We start from the raw sequence: 17,915 nt of genomic DNA, 5'->3' as shown, positions 1-17,915 counted from the left end.
AAAGTTCACCACCCCTCCCTAGATCTGAATCTGACCTATTTATGCCTACACTTGGTTCCCATTTCCCTGTTTTGCCAGTTTAAAACCTCACCAACAGAACTAGTGGAAGACCCCCGCGGACATTTGTCCCACCTTCTCCAGAAATGGTCCCAAAGCCTCAAGAATCTAAACTCCTCCCTGGTACACCATTTCTCCAACCACACATTCATCTGATCTGTCCTGTTATTCCTGCTCTTGCTAGAATGTGACGCTGGGAGTAATCCTGGATCTTTTACTCTGTGGTGTTTTATTAAATTAGCCTCAGGACCCATTACCAGATCCACATAGCCTGTTCTCTGTTTGGCTCCGTGATATATTGCTCCGAGAAAGGATTCTAAACTAAAAGAAATGAGAAGCTCAATGAAATCACCCCTTGTGGACTTTTCATTAATTTAATTTTATACTTTCACCACTATTAGTTTGGAATTGCGAACTTAGAACTGTGAGCTGAAGCTCACCTTTGGACTGTGGGCAACAGTTTGCATAAAAAGGGGAGAGATAACAAATTTCTTTAGTGTTGGTAAGGTAAGTTTTTTTTATTCTTTTGGCAATCCAGAGTAGAGGGAATTTTTTCTTTTTTTGCTTTTTGGGGTGGGAAGCTGTTGGAGGGAGGAAAGTATCAACAAATTTAATTAACTCTATTATAATAAATTATATAAATTAATGAAGTAATTAACTAAGTAGAAATGGCTGGACAGGTGAAGTGTTGTAGCTGTATGATATAGGAGCTGGCTGATCCCGCTAATCCCATTGCGAACTGCAGTGAGCACATCTGCAGCAAGGGTTGGTTGCTCGAGGAACTTCGGCTCAGAGTTGAAGAACTGGAATCAGAGCTTCAAACACAGCAGCATATCCAGGGGTTGGGGGGTGGGGGGGGGAGAAGTACCTGGACAATTTGTTTCAGGAGGCAGTCACACCTGGTAGACTACATTATTCAAATTTGGTCAGTGGCCAAGGACAGCTGGATGTGACTGCAAGCGAGGCAGGTAGAGGGATCCTGCAGTCGCCAACAGAGCAGCCTCAGCTCTTGACCTTGTCCAACAGGTATGAGATACTGGTGAGTGATAATGGGAACTGCAGATGCTGGAGAATCTAAGATAACAAAGTGTGGAGCTGGATGAACACAGCAGGCCAAGCAGCATCTCAGGAGCACAATAGCTGACGTTTCGGGCCTAGACCCTTCATCAGAGAGGGGGATGGGGAGAGAGTTCTGGAATAAATAGGGAGAGAGGGGGAGGTGGACCGAAGATGGAGAGAAGTACTTGCTGCCTGTGTGGATGAGGAAGAGAGCTGCAGGGAGGATGAGCCAACTGGCCACTGTACCATGGCACAGGAGGCCATTCAAGAGGGGACAGCGAAAAGACAAGTGGTAGTTGTAGGGGACTCTATAATTAGGGGATAGACAGTATCCTTTATAAACAGGATTGAGAGTCCCGCATGGTGAGTTGCCTGCCCGGTGCCAGGATAAGGGATACCTCTGACCAGCTTGAAAGGATATTGGAGCGGTAGGGGGACGTTACAGTTGTTGTGGTCCACGTTGGAACAAACAACATAAGGAAAGAGAGCCTGTTCAAAGATTATCATGAGCTGGGAACCAAATTAAAGAACAGGTCCTCAAGGTTTATAATCTCCAGATTACTGCTCAAGCCATGTGCTAATTGGCATAGGGACATGAGAATAAGAGAAGTAAACATGTGGCTAAAAGAGTGGTGTGGGAAAGAGGGGATCCTTAACATGGGGCACCAACATTAGTATTGGAACACAAGGGATCTGTACCGTTGGGATGGTCTCCATCTGAATCGAAGTGGGACCAATGTTCTATGGAAAAGGGTAAATAAGCTGTCAACAGGACTTCAAACCAGAAAGTTGGGGGGAGAGAATGGTGAAAATTGCCCCAGGGGGAAACAAAGCAGCAGGTTAACATCTGTAGTGGTGGATACAACTAAGCAGAAAAATATCAAAAAAATGACAGAGAAGGAAAATTCAGGAGAGGTTATTAAAGTCTCCAGTGCAGACACAAATAGGACAGTGTGTTTGGAAAAGGCTAGCATTCAAACACTGGAAAAACGAATGAAAATGAGAAGAGGGAGGGTTAATACAGGACTGAAGGTGTTATATCTGAATGCACGCAGTCTGAGAAATAAGGTAAATGAGCTTGTGGCGCAGATCAAAACTGGCATGTATGATATGGTAGGCATCACGGAGACAGGGGATCAGGACTGGGAAGTGAATATCCAAAGATATACATCCTGTTTGGCAGGTGGGCCAATGGGGTGGGGTTGCCTTATTAGTGAGAATTGAAATTAAATCAATGGGAAGAAATCAAGTTTCTGTGTGATGAAGATCAGCCAAGGAACTACAAAGGACACTCCGGCACCTGGTCAACAAATCATCCCACTCAATCTACTCAGCCCAAGACTTCCTCAACTCCATCAAATACATAAGGATAAACGACAAGGAGACCATGATATCGTTTGATGTTACTGGCCTATTTACATCAATAGACATACCACTAGCAAAGGGAAATAATGACAGCATTACTGGAACAAGAGCAAGAACCCAATGAAACCACCTTGACAGACAACATGCTCAAACTACTGGACCTATGTCTCACCACCCACTTCATATTCAATGGCCAAACATACAAACAAATCAAGAGGACACGCATGGGATCACCTGTCTCTGGACAGGCAGTGACGCAAAGACTAAAAAGGATGGGCCTTCTGCTAAACCAACCAAAACTGAGGGTACGCTATGTGGACGACACCCTTGTCATCATGAAATGGAGCAAACTAAAGGAGACATGCAAACTTATAAACAAACACCCTCACTGGAATAAAATTCAGCAGAGAGGAGAAGAACAAACAGCTCCCATTCCTGGATGTCATGGTAGAATGCAAGACAAATGGCGAACTCCAAATGAAAGTACACAGAAAAGCCACACAAACGGACCAGATGCTGAGCTAACAGTAACCATCCCAACACACCCAAACAAAGGGTCCAGGCCCGAAATGTCAGCTTTTGTGCTCCTGAGATGCTGCTTGGCCTGCTGTGTTCATCCAGCCTCACATTTTATTATCTTGCATGTGAACATTATTTAAACGGGCAGCAACACACTGCAGCAACACAGAACAATGCCAAGAGCAAGAAGAATACCACTTCCAGGTTTTCAAGGATAATGGATATCCAAAAAACTGGATCAGAAGATGCCTATGCAAACAACATCAGGAAGATACTACACGCCTCAACATACTCTTCACACTACCCTACATCAGGAACATGTTGGAACTAACTACAAGACTCCTATGACTGCTGGGCATCAGACTGGCACACAAGCCCACATCCACCATTAGATGCATAAATTTGTTCCTCTGAGACAGGTAAGAAGGGTTAAGATTAAGGAGCCTTGGATGATGGGAACAGACGTGCTTCTCGCCAAAAAGAAAAAGGCAGCTTATGTAAGGTGGAGGAAGCAAGGGTCAAGCACAGCTTTAGAGGATTACAGGTTTGCTTGGAAGGAGCTCAAAAGTGGACTGAGGAGGGCCAGGAGGGGGCACGAGAAAGGCTTGGCAGGAAGGATTAGGGAGAACCCGAAGACATTTTACTCATACGTGAGGAATAAGAGAATGATCAGGGAGAAGGTAGGGCCGATCAGGGATAGCGTAGGGAACTTGTGCGTGGAATCTGAGCAGATAGGTGAAGCCCTAAATGAGTTTTTTGCTTTGGTTTTTACTAAGGAAAGGGACCTTGTTGTGAATGAGAACTTTGAGGAGCAGGGAAACAGGCTTGAACGGATCAAGATTGAGGAAGATGATGTGCTGGAAATTTTGTCAAACATTAAGATTGATAAGTCCCCAGGGCCACACCAGATTTATCCTAGGTTGCTCCGGGAAGCGAGAAAGGAGGTTGCAAAGCTGCTGGTGAAGATCTTTGCTTCCTCACTCTCTGTCTTCTGCCTTACTCCCTTTTTCAGAAGGGGTGTCACATTAGCCATTTTCCAGTCCTCTGGGACCTTCCCTGACTCTAGTGATTCCTGAAAGATCATCACTTATGCCTCCACTATCTCTTCATCTATCTCCTTTTAGAAATGGTTGCTAAGCCACTGGCGAAGATCTTTGCTTCCTCACTCTCCACGGGAGTCGTACCAGAAGATTGGAGGGAGGCAAATGTTCCTCTTTTTCAAGAAAGGGACTAGGGAAATCCCGTGAAATTACAGACCAGTCAGTCTTACGTCTGTGGTCAGCAAGGTTTTTGGAAAGAATTCTGAGGGATAGGATTTATGACTATTTGGAAAGCATAGCGTGATTAAAGGGAGTCAGCATGGCTTTGTGAGGGGCAGGTCATGCCTCACAACTCTTATTGAGTTCTTTAAGGTCACGAAACAGGTTGACGAGGGTTGAGCAGTGGATGTGGACTTCAGCAAGGCATTTGATAAGGTTCCCCATGGCAGGCTCATTCATAAAGTCAGGAGGTATAGGATACAGGGTGATTTGGCTGTCTGGATTCAAAAGTGGTTGGCAGACAGGAGGCAGAGAGTGGGTTAGAAATCCACATGGATAATAGGGCGACCAGAACTGGACACAATATTCCAAGTGTGGTCTCACCAGGGTTTTGTAGAGCTGCAGCAAAACCTCACGGCTCTTAAACTCAGTCCCGCTGTTAATGAAAGCCAAAACACCATATGCTTTCTTAACAAACTTATCCACCTGGGTGGCAACTTTGAGGGAGCTATGCACTTGAACACCAAGATCCCGCTGTTCCTCCACACTGCCGAGAATCCTGCCTTTAATCCTATAGTCAGCATTTAAGTTCGACCTTCCAAAATGCATCACTTCGCCTTTATCCAGGTTGAACTCTATCTGCCATTTCTCAGTCTAGCTCTGCATTCTGTCAATGTCTCGCTGAAACCTGCAATAACCCTCGATACTATCAACGGCACCTCCAACCTTTGTGCCATCAGCAAACATACTAACCCAACCCTCAACCTCCTCGTCCAGGTCATTTTTAAAAACTACAAACAGCAGAGGCCCAAGAACAAAGTCCTGCAGCACACCACTCAGCACTGACCTCCAGGCAGAATACTTACCATCTACAACCACTCTCTGCCTCCTGTCACCCTGTATCCCATACCTCCTGACTTTATGAATGAGCCTGCCGTGGGGAACCTTATCAAATGCCTTGCTGAAGTCCATGTACACCACATCCACTGCTCGACCCTCGTCAACCTGCCTCGTGACCTCCTCAAAGAACTCAATAAGATTTGTGAGGCATGACCTGCCCCCCTCAAAGCCATGCTGACTCCCTTTAATCACGCTATGCTTTTCCAAATAGTCATAAATCCTATCCCTCAGAATTCTTTCCAAAAACCTTGCTGACCACAGACGTAAGACTGACTGGTCTGTAATTTCACGGGATTTCCCTAGTCCCTTTCTTGAAAAAGAGGAACATTTGCCTCCCTCCAATCTTCTGGTATGACTCCCGTGGAGAGTGAGGAAGCAAAGATCTTCGCCAGTGGCTTAGCAACCATTTCTAAAGGAGATAGATGAAGAGATAGTGGAGGCATAAGTGATGATCTTTCAGGAATCACTAGAGTCAGGGAAGGTCCCAGAGGACTGGAAAATGGCTAATGTGACACCCCTTCTGAAAAAGGGAGTAAGGCAAAAGACAGAAAATTACAGCCCGATTAGTCTAATCTCACTTGTGGGTAAAATTTTGGAATCCATTGTAAAGAATGAGATTGCTGAACATTTACAAGTATATAGTAAAATAGGGCATAGTCAGCATGGTTTCATCAAGGAAGGTCATGCCTGACCAATCTGCTAGAATTTTTTGAGGAAGTAACAAGCAGGGTAGATCAAGGAGAGCCAATGGATGTTATCTACCTGGACTTCAAGAAGGCCTTTGATAAGGTGCCACACAGGAAGCTGTTGAGTTAGACAACGGCCTGTGGTGTTAGAGGCAAGGTGCTAGCATGGATAGAAGATTGGGTGTCTGGCAAAAAGCAGATAGTAGGGATAAAGGGGTCTTTCTTAGGATGGCAGCTGGTGTCAAGTGGAGTTCTGCAATGGTCAGTGGTGGACTTTTCACTTTGTACATTAATGATCTAAATGAAGGAACTATGTGCATTCTGACTAAGTTTGCAGATGATACAAGGAGGCGAGGAAGCTGCAGAAGGACATGGACTGGTTAGGAGAGTGGGCAAAGAAGTGGCAGATGGAGTACAACTTGGAAAATTGTGAGGTCATGCATTTTGGTAAGAATAAAAGCATGGACTATTTTCTAAATGGAGAGAAAATTCAGAAGTCTAAAGTGCAAAAAGACTTGGGAGTTCTAGTCCAGGATTCACTCAAGGTAAATTTGCAGGTTCAGTCAATGGTCAAGAAGACAAATGCAATGTTGGCATTTATTTTGAGAGGACTTGAATATAAAAGCAGGGATGTACTACTGAGGCTTTATAAGGCTCTGGTTAGGCCACATTTGGAGTATTGCCTGCAGTTTTGGGCTCCATATCTCAGGAACGCCCTCGAGCGGGTTCAGAGGAGGTTTACGAGAATGTTCCCAGGAATGGAAAGCTTAACATATGAGGAACTTTTTGAGGATTCTGGAACTATAGAATTCCTACAGTGTGGAAACAGGCTCTTCAGCCCAACAAGTCCACACCAGCCCTTGGAGCATCCCACCCAGACCCATCCCCTTATAACCCACAAACTGCTGAACGTTATGGGCAATTTAGCATGGCCAATCCACCTAGCCTGCACATCTTTGGGCTGTGGGAGGAAACCAGAGGACCCGGAGGAAACCCACGCAGACACGGGGAGAATGTACAAACTCCGCACAGACAGTCACCCGAGGCTGGAATCAAACCTGGGTACCTGGCGCTGTGAGGCTGTCGTGCTAACTGCTGAGCCACCATGTTGCCTCCTCTTTGGAGTTCAGATGGATGAGGGGGGATCTAATTGGAACTTTCAGAGCACTGAATGGCCTGGACAAAATGAATGTTGGGAAGATGCTTCCATTGGTTGGAGAGTCTAGGACCCAACAGCACGGCCTTAGCGTAAATGGAAGACCTTTTAAAACGGAGATAAGGAGATAAGGAGAAACTACTTCAACCAGAGAGTGGTAAATCTATGGAATTCACTGCCACAGAAGGCTGTGGAGGCCAGGTCATTTAGTACATTCAAGGCTGAGATAGATAGGTTCTTGATTATCAAGGGGATCAAGGTTACAGGGAGAAAGCAAGAGAATGGGGTTGAGCAGCTTATCAGCCATGACTGAATTGCGGAGCAAACTCGGTGGGCCGAATGGCCTCATTTCTGTTCCTATATCTTATGATCTAAATAAGCTGTTGCTTGTTTGTATGGCCAGGCCTGAAAGTTAATTTCAAGTTAAAGGTTCAACAATGATTTGATACCTGCAGAGGGTAGTATTTTTAAACAAAGAGCAGATATTTGGCTATTAATGAGGTCAGTACTGGGATCTGGTTCCACTGGGTCTGGGAGAGACTTTATGCTCAGGCTGCAGCGACAAAACCAAGCTTCCAGAAGCTGCTGCGGGAAACATATCCTGCACAGATGCTGGCCCTGGCGCTCAAAATGTAGGGCAGAAGGAGCAAGCCGCTGCTACGAGCTCTCCTGACATTACTTACCCATTTGGATTAAACCTTTAGACGGTTCTTAAAAATCAAACAATATCAATTACTTGAAGGTCCTTCTTCCCTTGAACCTTGTTAAAGCAGAATATAGTCCTTACAAGTATACACCAGAAAATAAAGACTTTGTCAACTATAAGCAATAATTATCGTACAAAATCTCACCCAATCAGCAGCTTCTCTTTGCCTTGTGCCACTTTTGCTGCTGTCATTTATGATTATGTCTGGCTTGTCAGCCAGTTCTCACATTTTAGCAGAAATAGGAGGACTTTGAGAGTTAACTGGCATGAATATAACTTTATCGTTTCAAATGCTCTGGTTGATGTTGGCTTTATTCCTATTTACCTTCTTTCTAGTTTAAGCATTTCAGATAGTATTTAAGTGAGAATCATACTGCTGGATCTGCAGATTTCCAGACTGGGTCAAGACAGCAGATCTCCTTCTATGAAGCACATTTGTGAACCAAATGGATATTAATGCCAATTCACAGGTCTGATGATCATCATGGCTGAGACTAGCTTTTATTCTAAAATTTTGGTTTAATTTTTACCTTGATGTTCCAGTTTTCAAGCAGGCAAGTTATGAAATTGTCAAATTTCATTTTGTTTCTAATAAACACAGCGCGTATGTGATAATGACAATTTATTCAGTGATGGGTTGTGGGTTTGCCAGAATTTATAGTCAGCTCTTTTTGCTCTTGAGAAATTATTGAATGAGCTGCCTTCTTGAACCATTGCAGATACATCCACAGTATTTTCAAAAACAATGTTAAGAACATGACATTTTTAAACAGGAAAATATCACCAATATCAATAGCTTTGTCCCTTTTATCAAGCACCTTCAATATTTTGTGCATCATCAGCATTCTCCTGGTGATTTTTTGATTGCCTCCAATGTAGCACCTTACGGCTCACATCTAAAACCATCTGGATTGTCCTGTTAATTGCATGCTGAATATCATCCAGATTTGGTACCATAACCTATAGTACAAAGGAAATGTAGTCTGAGGGTTAGAGTAATTTCAAAAATTGTGAATTTGATCTAAAAAGACTGAACTCCAAGAAGTGTTTACCTTAACTGGGATTCATTCTAAAAACTTGTGCTCATGTCACAATTTTGCAGAACTACCCCATTAATTGATAACTATTTACAAAACATAGAAAGCTGATAAAACACTATTCATGTACAGGTGAAGTTGTTATCATCCTAGAGGACCACAGGGCCACGCTCTCAGTAGATAAACAGGTGGCGGTCAGTTTACCTTCAGAGACAGCACACCTCAGGTGAGGGATGAGGTTGAGAAGGCAGGGCCTTCAATTAATGGGAGAATTGAACCCACATGCGTGGCTTCACTCCACATTACAGACCAACCATCCAAGCTAACCTATCCCCATATTCATGCATATTGGTGTCTGGGCCACTCCTTGTCAAGCATTTTGCCTGTTATACTTCAATTCTCAAGTCATTGACATTTTAGAACATCACTCTCAGCACATAGTGTATGAACAGCATGGAATTTTGTTGAGGAGTTGCAATTAAAGGACAACAAACACATACAGCCATCATGCAGGCGTTGCTATAACAGATATTTCGCAAAACACAGAACTGCGGTTAATGGACATCTGAAATGCACCAAAAATAGGAATAGCTGGAGAAACTCAGCAGGTCAGGCAGCATTTGTAAAGAAAAAAAGAGTTAACGTTTCATGTCCATTGACTCTTCTCCAGCAAATTTGGTTTCGTGTACCCCAGATCTTTGGGTTAGTCTTCTGGATTACTAATTAAGTAGCATTGTCTCCAAAATAGCACCCTCCAACGTAACATCAAAACAATGTGCCGAGTTTAGGAAACTTCCATCTTTTTAGCTCAATTCGGTCATGGGACATGGTTGTTGCTGGCTGGCCAGCATTTATTGTCCATAACTAGTTGCCCCTAAGGAGGTGTTTGTAAGCCATGTATGTGTACATGGACATATACACAGTCCATGTGTGTATGTACACCCACAATGCTGTTTGGAAGGGAATTCCAGAATGTTAACCCAGTGACGGTAAAGGAATGATATATTTCTGAGTCTGGATAGTGAATGGATTAGAAGGGACCTTGCAGGTGTCGGTGTTCCCATCTATCGGCTGACCTTGTCCTTCTATATGTTAGTAGTCACGATTTTAGAAGGATATTTGGCAAATGAATGTCATGCATCTTTTAGATAGTACACACTACTGCTACTGGAGGGAATGGATGTTTGTGGATGTAGTGCTGATCAAACAGGCTGCTTTTCCCTGGATGGTGTAAAGCTTCTTGTGTGTTGCTGGAGCTGTACTCATCCAGGCATGTGGGGATTATTCCATTACATTGCTGACTTGTACCTTAATGATGGATTTTGGGTGTCAGGTGCTGGGTTACTTGTGGCAAGATTCCAGCTTCTGGCCTGCTTGTACAGTCATTACCAGAAAACATACAACACCAGGTAACCTTTCTGGCCTTGTCTACCCCAGTGCAACACTGGCACTTCCACATCATGGTCATTATATTCAGATGATGGGTTGAGTTCAATTTCTGGCCAATGATAACCTCTAGCACGTTGATCATTGGGATTCAGTGATGATATTGTTAGATTTGGTCTTGCTGTAGATGGTTATTGCCTGGCTCTTGTGTGGTGTGAATGTTACTTGACACTTGAAAACACTGGATATTATCGAAAACTTGATGCATTTAAACACATTGCTTCAGTATCTGAGAAGTCAGGAATATGGGTGAAATGTACCAGCATCTACCTCTTCCTGTCATAAACATTGGCAATCATCTCCTCTTCTAAACCTTATGATGGATGGAAAGCCATTAATGAGGCAGCTGAAGATGGTTGGGCCCTGGATGTACTCTGAGGAACTCCTGTGGTGATATCGTAGAGCTGAGATAACTGTCCTTCAATTACAACCAATCCCTGGCATGCTTCCAAGCGGCAGAGAGCTTTTGTCTGAAAAGCCTTGTTTCCACTTTTGCTGGGACTTCTTCATACTAAACTCAGTCAAATACAGCCTTGACAGCCAAGAGCTGTCACTCTCACCTCACCTCTGGAAATCAGCTGCTTTTATCCATCTTTAAAACAAGGCTGTGATGAAGTCAGGAGCTGAGTGGCCCTAGTGGAACCCAATCAGGGATGCTAGCTCTCGACTTGCAGTTGGCCAAATAGAATTTTCTTATCAAAATCCAGATCTACTTAACTACCTTATCATAGCTAAAGTAATCTGAAGCTTTTACCTGGGATTTGCTTTTATTACTTCATATAGCATTAGGATTAAAAGGTGTGGATCTGTATTCCAAATATGAGAGATACCAGTGAGGATTAACCAATGCCTTTATGAACAGCACACAGATTGAAAATGGCCATCTGAAAATAAAATGCAAAACTAGCTGCTTGGATTATCATGGATTTTACCATTCAGAAAGTGCATTCTGCATGATCAGTGCACTGTGGATATTGAAGAGAGGAGGTAACACGTGTTCCCGCACATCTTAAAAGAATGTACAATGAGTGCTCTTGGACAAAATTTACTCAGGAACATCAAACGTACTGAATGTGGGGGTTGATTTGTCAAAACTGTTGCATCAGTGGTATCTTTGATTTGTCTCACAGGCTAATTTGAGAATTCAGCAATATTTTGGGAAAAACATTAGTCGTATGGGCAAAAATATTAGCTGTTATCTTATACCATGGCTTAGAAGGAATCACATATGGGGAATGAGAGGTCCTCTTGATTGATTGATTAATTGTTGTCACATGTAGTGATATACAGTAAAAAGTGCTGATTTGCATGTTATACAGGCAGATTGTACCATACAACGTGCAACAGGGTGGCAGGACAGAGTGCAGAAAATGGTGTAACAGTTGCAAAGAAGGTGCAGAGAGAGAGATCACAATTAGCATTTGAGATGTCCATTCAAAAGTCCAATAACATCAGGGAAGAAGCTGTTCTTGAATCCACTCATCTATGTTTTCAAACGTTAACATCTTCTGCTCGATGGAAGGGGGGGAATGGAGTATAAAAGGAATGGAAAGAGTCTTTCCTTCTGTTGGATGATTTCCCAAGGCAGCTGGAAGTATGAATGGTGTCAATGGATGGAAGGCTGGTTTGAGTGGTGGACTGGCCGTGTTCACGACTCTGTGTAGTTTCTTGCGGTTATGGAACTGCAGTTGCCTTAACACGCGGAGATGTGTCCAGATAGGATGCTTTCTATGGTGCATTTATAAAAATTGATGAGTCCTTGCGGACATGGCAAATTTCCTTAGCCTCTTGAGGAAGTAGAGACATTGCTGTGGTTTCTTGATCATTGCATCAACATGGGTAGACCAAGACAGATCAGTGATCATCACTCTCAGCAACTTGAAGTTTCGCCCATCTCCAGCTCTGCACCACTGATGCAGATAAGGGCGTGCCACCCACTCCAGTTCCTGAAGTCAACGACCACCTCCTTCACTTTTCTGACACTGATAGAGAGATTATCTTTACAACACACCACTAAGCATAGAATCTCTTTCCTGTATTCTGTCTTGTTGTTTAAGATCTGACATACAATGGTGGTGTCGTCGGCAAACTTGTAAAATGTGTTGGGGCAGAATTTGGCCACATTGCCGTGAGTGTACGGGGAGTACAATAGGAGGCTGAATATGCAGCCTTGCAAGGCACAGGTGTTGAGGATTATGGTGGAGGAGGTGTTGTCGCCTGGATTGCAGTCTGTGGGTCAGGACATCGATGATCCAGTTACACAGAGGGGAGTTAAGATTTAGGTCTCAGAGTTTAAAGATGAGTTTGTTTGGAATTATAGTTTCAAAGGCAGAAGTGTAGTCAATAAGTAGGAACCTGACATCGGTATCCTTGTTATCCAGATGTTCCAGGAATAAGTGTAGGGCCAGGGAGATGATGTCTGCTATGGTCGTGTTGCACCAGCATGTGAATGGCAAAGATCAGAGCCATCAGGCAGTAGTCATTGAGGCACGCTGCATGATTTTCCTTTGGCACCAGGATAATAGTGGCCTTCTTGAAGCAAGTGGGGATTTCAGTTTGTAGTTGAAATTTCATTGTTGAAATTGATAAAATTACATATTTGATGTAATATGACTGGTTGACCAAAGTCTCCTTTGAATCCACGTCAATTGATGGATCCATGGAGGCTAGGGAACTTGGAGAAATAAATAGTTATGAAAACAGTTTTACATTAGCAAAGAGGAGGTACTAGAGCTTCTAAAAAACATAAAGGCTGATAAATCTCCGGGGCCTGATTAAATGTGTCCCAGGACACTTGTGGGAGGTTAAGGAAGAAAATACGAAGTCCTTATGAGCGATATTTGAAATGTCTACAGACATGAGTGACTGCAGAGGACTGGAGTGTGGTTAATCTTGTGTCTTTATTTAAGAACGGGTGTAAGAAGCCTGGGAATTACAGACCTATGAGGCATACATCAGTGGTGGGTAAGTTGATGGAGGAAATTCTGACCGATAGGATTTACATGCATTTGGAGAGACAAGGAATAGTCAGCATGGCTTTTTGCCTGGGAAATTTTGTCTCACAATCTTGATTGTGTTTTCTTGAGGACAATACCAAAAGGATAGATGAGGGCAGAGCATTAGTAAAGCCTTTGACAAGGTTCTGCACTGTAGACTAATTATTAAAGTTAGATCACATGGAATTCAGGAAGACCTTGCCAATTGGACACAACTTCCTTCACTGTAGGAGACAGAGGGTGACAGAGGGTTACTTTTTGGACTGGAGGCCTGTAGCCAGTGGTGCTCCACAGGAATTGGTGCTGAGTTCATTGTTGTTTCTCATTTGTATAAATCATTTGGATATGGATTTAGGAAGCATGGTTTGTAAGTTTGTGGAAAACAGCAAAATTCATCGTGATGTAGAGATGCCGGTGTTGGACTGGGGTGGGCAAAATCAGAAGTCACATGACACAAGGTTACAGTGTATCAGGTTTATTTGAAATCACAAGCTTTTGAAGAGTTTCTCCTTCATCAGGTGAAGTGTTGAAGGAGCAGTGCTCCAAAAGGTTGTGACTTCAAATAAACCTGTTGGACTATAGCCTGGTGTCATGTGACTTCTCACTTTGATGAAAATTTGTAGTCAACAGTGAAGACTATTATCTGCAATAACAGAAAGGACCTGGATCAACTGGACCATGGGCTCAGGAATGGCAGATGGAGTTTACAAAGAACGAAGAACAAAGAACAAAGAAAATTATGGCACAGAAACAGGCCCTTTGGCCCTCCATGCCTGTGCCAATCGAGATCCTCTATCTAAACCTGTCATCTATTTTCTAAGGGTCTGATCCCTTTGCTCCCTGCCCATCCATGTACCTGTCCAGACACATCTTAAAAGACACTATCATGTCTGCGTCTACCACCTCCGCTGGCGACGTGTTCCAGGCACCCACCACCCTCTGCGTAAAGAACTTTACACACATATCTCCCATAAAAAAGCAAGCATGCAGGTATAGCAGGCAGTGAAGAAAGCTAATGGCATGCTGGCCTTCATAACCAGAAGAATTAAGTATAGGAGCAAAGAGGTCCTTCTGCAGCTGTACAGGGCCCTGGTGAGACCACACCTGGAGTACTGCGTGCAGTTTTGGTCTCCAAATTTGAGGAAGGACATTCTTGCTATTGAAGGAGTGCAGTGTAGGTTCACAAGGTCAATTTCTGGAATGGCGGGACTATCATATGTTGAAAGATTGGAGCGACTGGGCTTGTATACACTTGAGTTTAGAAGGACGAGAGGGGGTCTGATTGAGATGTATAAGATTATTAAGGGATTGGACACTGTGGAGGCAGGAAGCATGTTTCCACTGATGGGTGAGACCAAAACCAGAGGACACAGTTTAAAAATAAGGGGTAGGCCATTTAGAACAGAGTTGAGGAAAAACTTCTTCACCCAGAGAGTGGTGGATATATGGAATGTTCTGCCCCAGAAGGCAGCGGAGGCCAACTCTCTGGATACTTTCAAGAAAGACATGGATAGAGCTCTTAAAGATAGTAGAATCAAGGGTTATGGGGATAAGGCAGGAACAGGATACTGATTTGTGGATGATCAGCCATGATCATAATGAATGGTGGTGCTGGCTCGAAGGGCCAAATGGCCTACTCCTGCACGTATTGTCTAAACTTTCCTCCTCTCATTTTGAACTCATGACCCCTAGAAATTGAGTCCCCGACTCTGGGGAAAAAGCTTCTTGCTATCCACCTTGTCTATACCCCTCATGATTTTGTAGACCTCAATCAGGTCCTCCCTCAATCTCTGTCTTTCCAATGAAAATAATCGTAATCTACTCAACCTTTCTTCATAGCTAGTGCCTTCCATATCAGGCAACATCCTGCTGAACCTCCTCTGCACTCTCTCCAAAGCATCCACATCCTTTTGGTAATGTGGCAACTAGAACTGTACGCTGTATTCCAAATGAGGTTGAACCAAAGTCCTTTACAATTGCAACATGACCTGCCAACTCTTGTACTCAATACCCCGTCCGATGAAGGAAAGCATACTGTGTGCCTTCTTGACCACTCTATTGACCTGTGTTGCCACCTTCAGGGAACAATGGACTTGAACACCCAGATCTGAATATCATTTTTCCCCAGGACTTTGCCATTTACTGAATAGTTTGCTCTTGAATGAGATCTTCCAAAATGCATAATCTCGCTCTTGCCCAGATTGAACTCCATCTGCCATTTATCTGCCCAACTCTCCAATCTATCTATATTCTGCTGTAATCTCTGACAGTTCCCTTCACTATCTGCTACCCCACCAATCTTCGTGTCACCTGCAAACTTGCTAATCAGACCATCTACACCTTCCGCCGAATCATTTGCGTATATCACAAACAACAGTGGTCCCAGCACAGATCCCTGTGGAACACGACTAGTCACAGGTCTCCAATTTGAGAAACCCCCTTCCACTACTACTCTCTGTCTCCTGTTGCCTAGCCAGTTTTTTATCCATCTAGCTAGCACACACTGGACCCCATGCGGCTTCACTTTCTCCATCAGTCTGCCATGGGAAACCTTATCAAACATCTTACTGAAGTCCATGTATATGACATCTACAGCCTTTCCCTCATCAATCAACTTTGTCATGTCCTCAAAGAATTCTATCAAGTTAGTAGGACATGACCTTCCCTGCACAAAACCATGTTGTCTATCACTGGTAAGCCCATTTTCTTCCAAATGGGAAGAGATCCTATCCCTCAGTATCTTCTCCAGCAGCTTCCCAACCACTGACGTCAGGCTCATCGGTCGATAATTACCTGGATTATCCCTGCCACCCATCTTAAACAAGGGGACAACATTAGCAATTCTCCAGTCCTCTGGGACCTCACCTGTGTTTAAGGATGCCACAAAGATATCTGTTAAGGCCCCGGCTATTTCCTCTCTCACTTCCTTCAATAACCTGGGATAGATCCCGTCCGGACCTGGGGACTTGTCCACCTTAATGCCTTTTAGGATACCCAACACTCCCTCCCTCCTCATGCTGACTTGATCTAGAGTAATCAAACATCTATTCTAAGCCTCAACATTCGTCATGTCCCTCTCCTTGGTGAATACCAATGCAAAGTACTCATTAACCCATTTTCTCTGACTCAATGCATAACTTTCCTTCTTTGTCCTTAAGTGGGCCAATCCTTTCCCTAGTTACCCTCTTGCTCTTTATATATGAATAAAATGCTTTGAGATTTTCCTTCACCATGTTTGCTAAAGATATTTCATGACCCCTTTTAGCCCTCTTAATTCCTCGTTTCAGATTCACCCTATCTTCCTGATATGCTTCCAAAGCTTTGTCTGTCTTCAGTCGCCTAGACCTTATGTATGCTTCCTTTTTTCTCTTAGCTAGTCTCACAATTTCACCTGTCATCCATGGTTCCCTGATCTTGCCATTTCTATCCCTCATTTTCACAGGAACATGTCTGTCCCGTACTCTAATCAGCCTCTCTCTAAAAGCCTCCCACATATCAAATGTGGATTTACCTTCAAACAGTTTCTCCCAATCTACATTCCCCAGATCCTGCCGAATTTTGCTACAGTTGGCCTTCCCCCAGTTTAGAACTCTTCCTTTAGGACCACTGTCATCTTTGTCCATGACTATTGTAAAACTTATGGAATTGAGGTCACTATTTCCAAAGTAGTCCCCTACTGAAATTTCAACCACCTGGCCAGGCTCATTCCCCAACACCAGGTCCAGTATGGCCCCTTCCCAAGTTGGACTACATACATACTGCTCTAGAAAACTCCCCTGGATGCTCCTTACAAATTCTGCTCCAACTTGATCCCTAACACTAAGTGAATCCCAGTCAATGTTGGGAAAATTAAAATCTCCTATCACCACCACCCTGTTGCTCCTACACCTTTCCATAACCTGTTTACATATTTGTACCTCTATCTCAAGCTCGCTGTTGGGAGGCCTGTCATACAACCCCAACATTGTTACTGCACCCCTCCTATTTCTGAGTTCTGACCATTTTACCTCACTGCTCGCGTCCTCCATAGTGCGCTTCTTCAGTATAGCTGTTATATCGTCTTTGACCAGCAATGCAACTCCTTTACCCCTTTTATCTCCCTCTCTATTCCGCTTGAAGCATCGACATCCTGGGACATCTAGTTGCCAATCATGCCCTTCCATGAACCAAGTCTCAGTAATAGCAATAACATCACACTACCAGGTTCCGATCCAAGCCCTTAGTTCATCTGCCTTATTCACTACACTTCTCGCATTCAAACATAAGTTTAATTTGGATAAATGTGACGTATTGTGTTTCGGTAAAACAAACAAGGGCAGGAGTATAGATAATAGTACGGCCCTGGGTAGTACTGTTGAACAAAGTGACATAAGGGTTCATGTACATAGTTCTTCAAAAGTTGCACGACCGGTAGAAAGGATGGTTAAGAAGGTTTTTAGCAAGCCTGTCTTCATTGCTCAAGCCATTGAGTACAGGAGTTGGGATGTCATACTGAAGTTGAACAGAACACTGGTGTGACAACTTTTGGAGTACTATGTCCAGTTCTGGTCACCCTGGAATAGGAAGAACATTATTAAATTAGACAGAGTTCACAAAAGATTTATCAGAATGTTGCCAGGACCACAGGATTTGAGTTTTAAGGAGAGGCCGAAAAGGCTGGGACTTTTTTCACTGGAGTGTCGGAGTTTGAGAGGTGATCTTATCGTGATTTATAAAATCATGAGGGGCA

At 43.6% G+C, this 17,915-nt stretch overlaps 1 protein-coding gene across 1 annotated transcript in view; it reads right to left on the bottom strand.

Annotated features, from left to right (window-relative positions):
• LOC125452340 (dynein axonemal heavy chain 8-like) overlaps window positions 1-17,915 on the bottom strand; it is a 1,165,100-nt gene that overhangs the window by 623,444 nt on the left and 523,741 nt on the right. Inside the window, exons 28-29 of the mRNA XM_059645122.1 lie at window positions 8,576-8,667; window positions 3,935-3,991 (exon numbers count right to left, since the gene is read on the bottom strand). Coding sequence (XP_059501105.1) covers window positions 3,935-3,991; window positions 8,576-8,667 — 149 coding nt within the window. The remainder of the gene's footprint in view (window positions 1-3,934; window positions 3,992-8,575; window positions 8,668-17,915) is intronic.

Source organism: Stegostoma tigrinum, chromosome 4 (assembly GCF_030684315.1).
Source record: "Stegostoma tigrinum isolate sSteTig4 chromosome 4, sSteTig4.hap1, whole genome shotgun sequence".
Classification (NCBI taxonomy): Eukaryota; Metazoa; Chordata; class Chondrichthyes; order Orectolobiformes; family Stegostomatidae; genus Stegostoma; species Stegostoma tigrinum.
The sequence above is the reverse complement of the archived record's forward strand: the minus strand, read 5'-3'. Positions and strand labels throughout refer to the sequence as shown.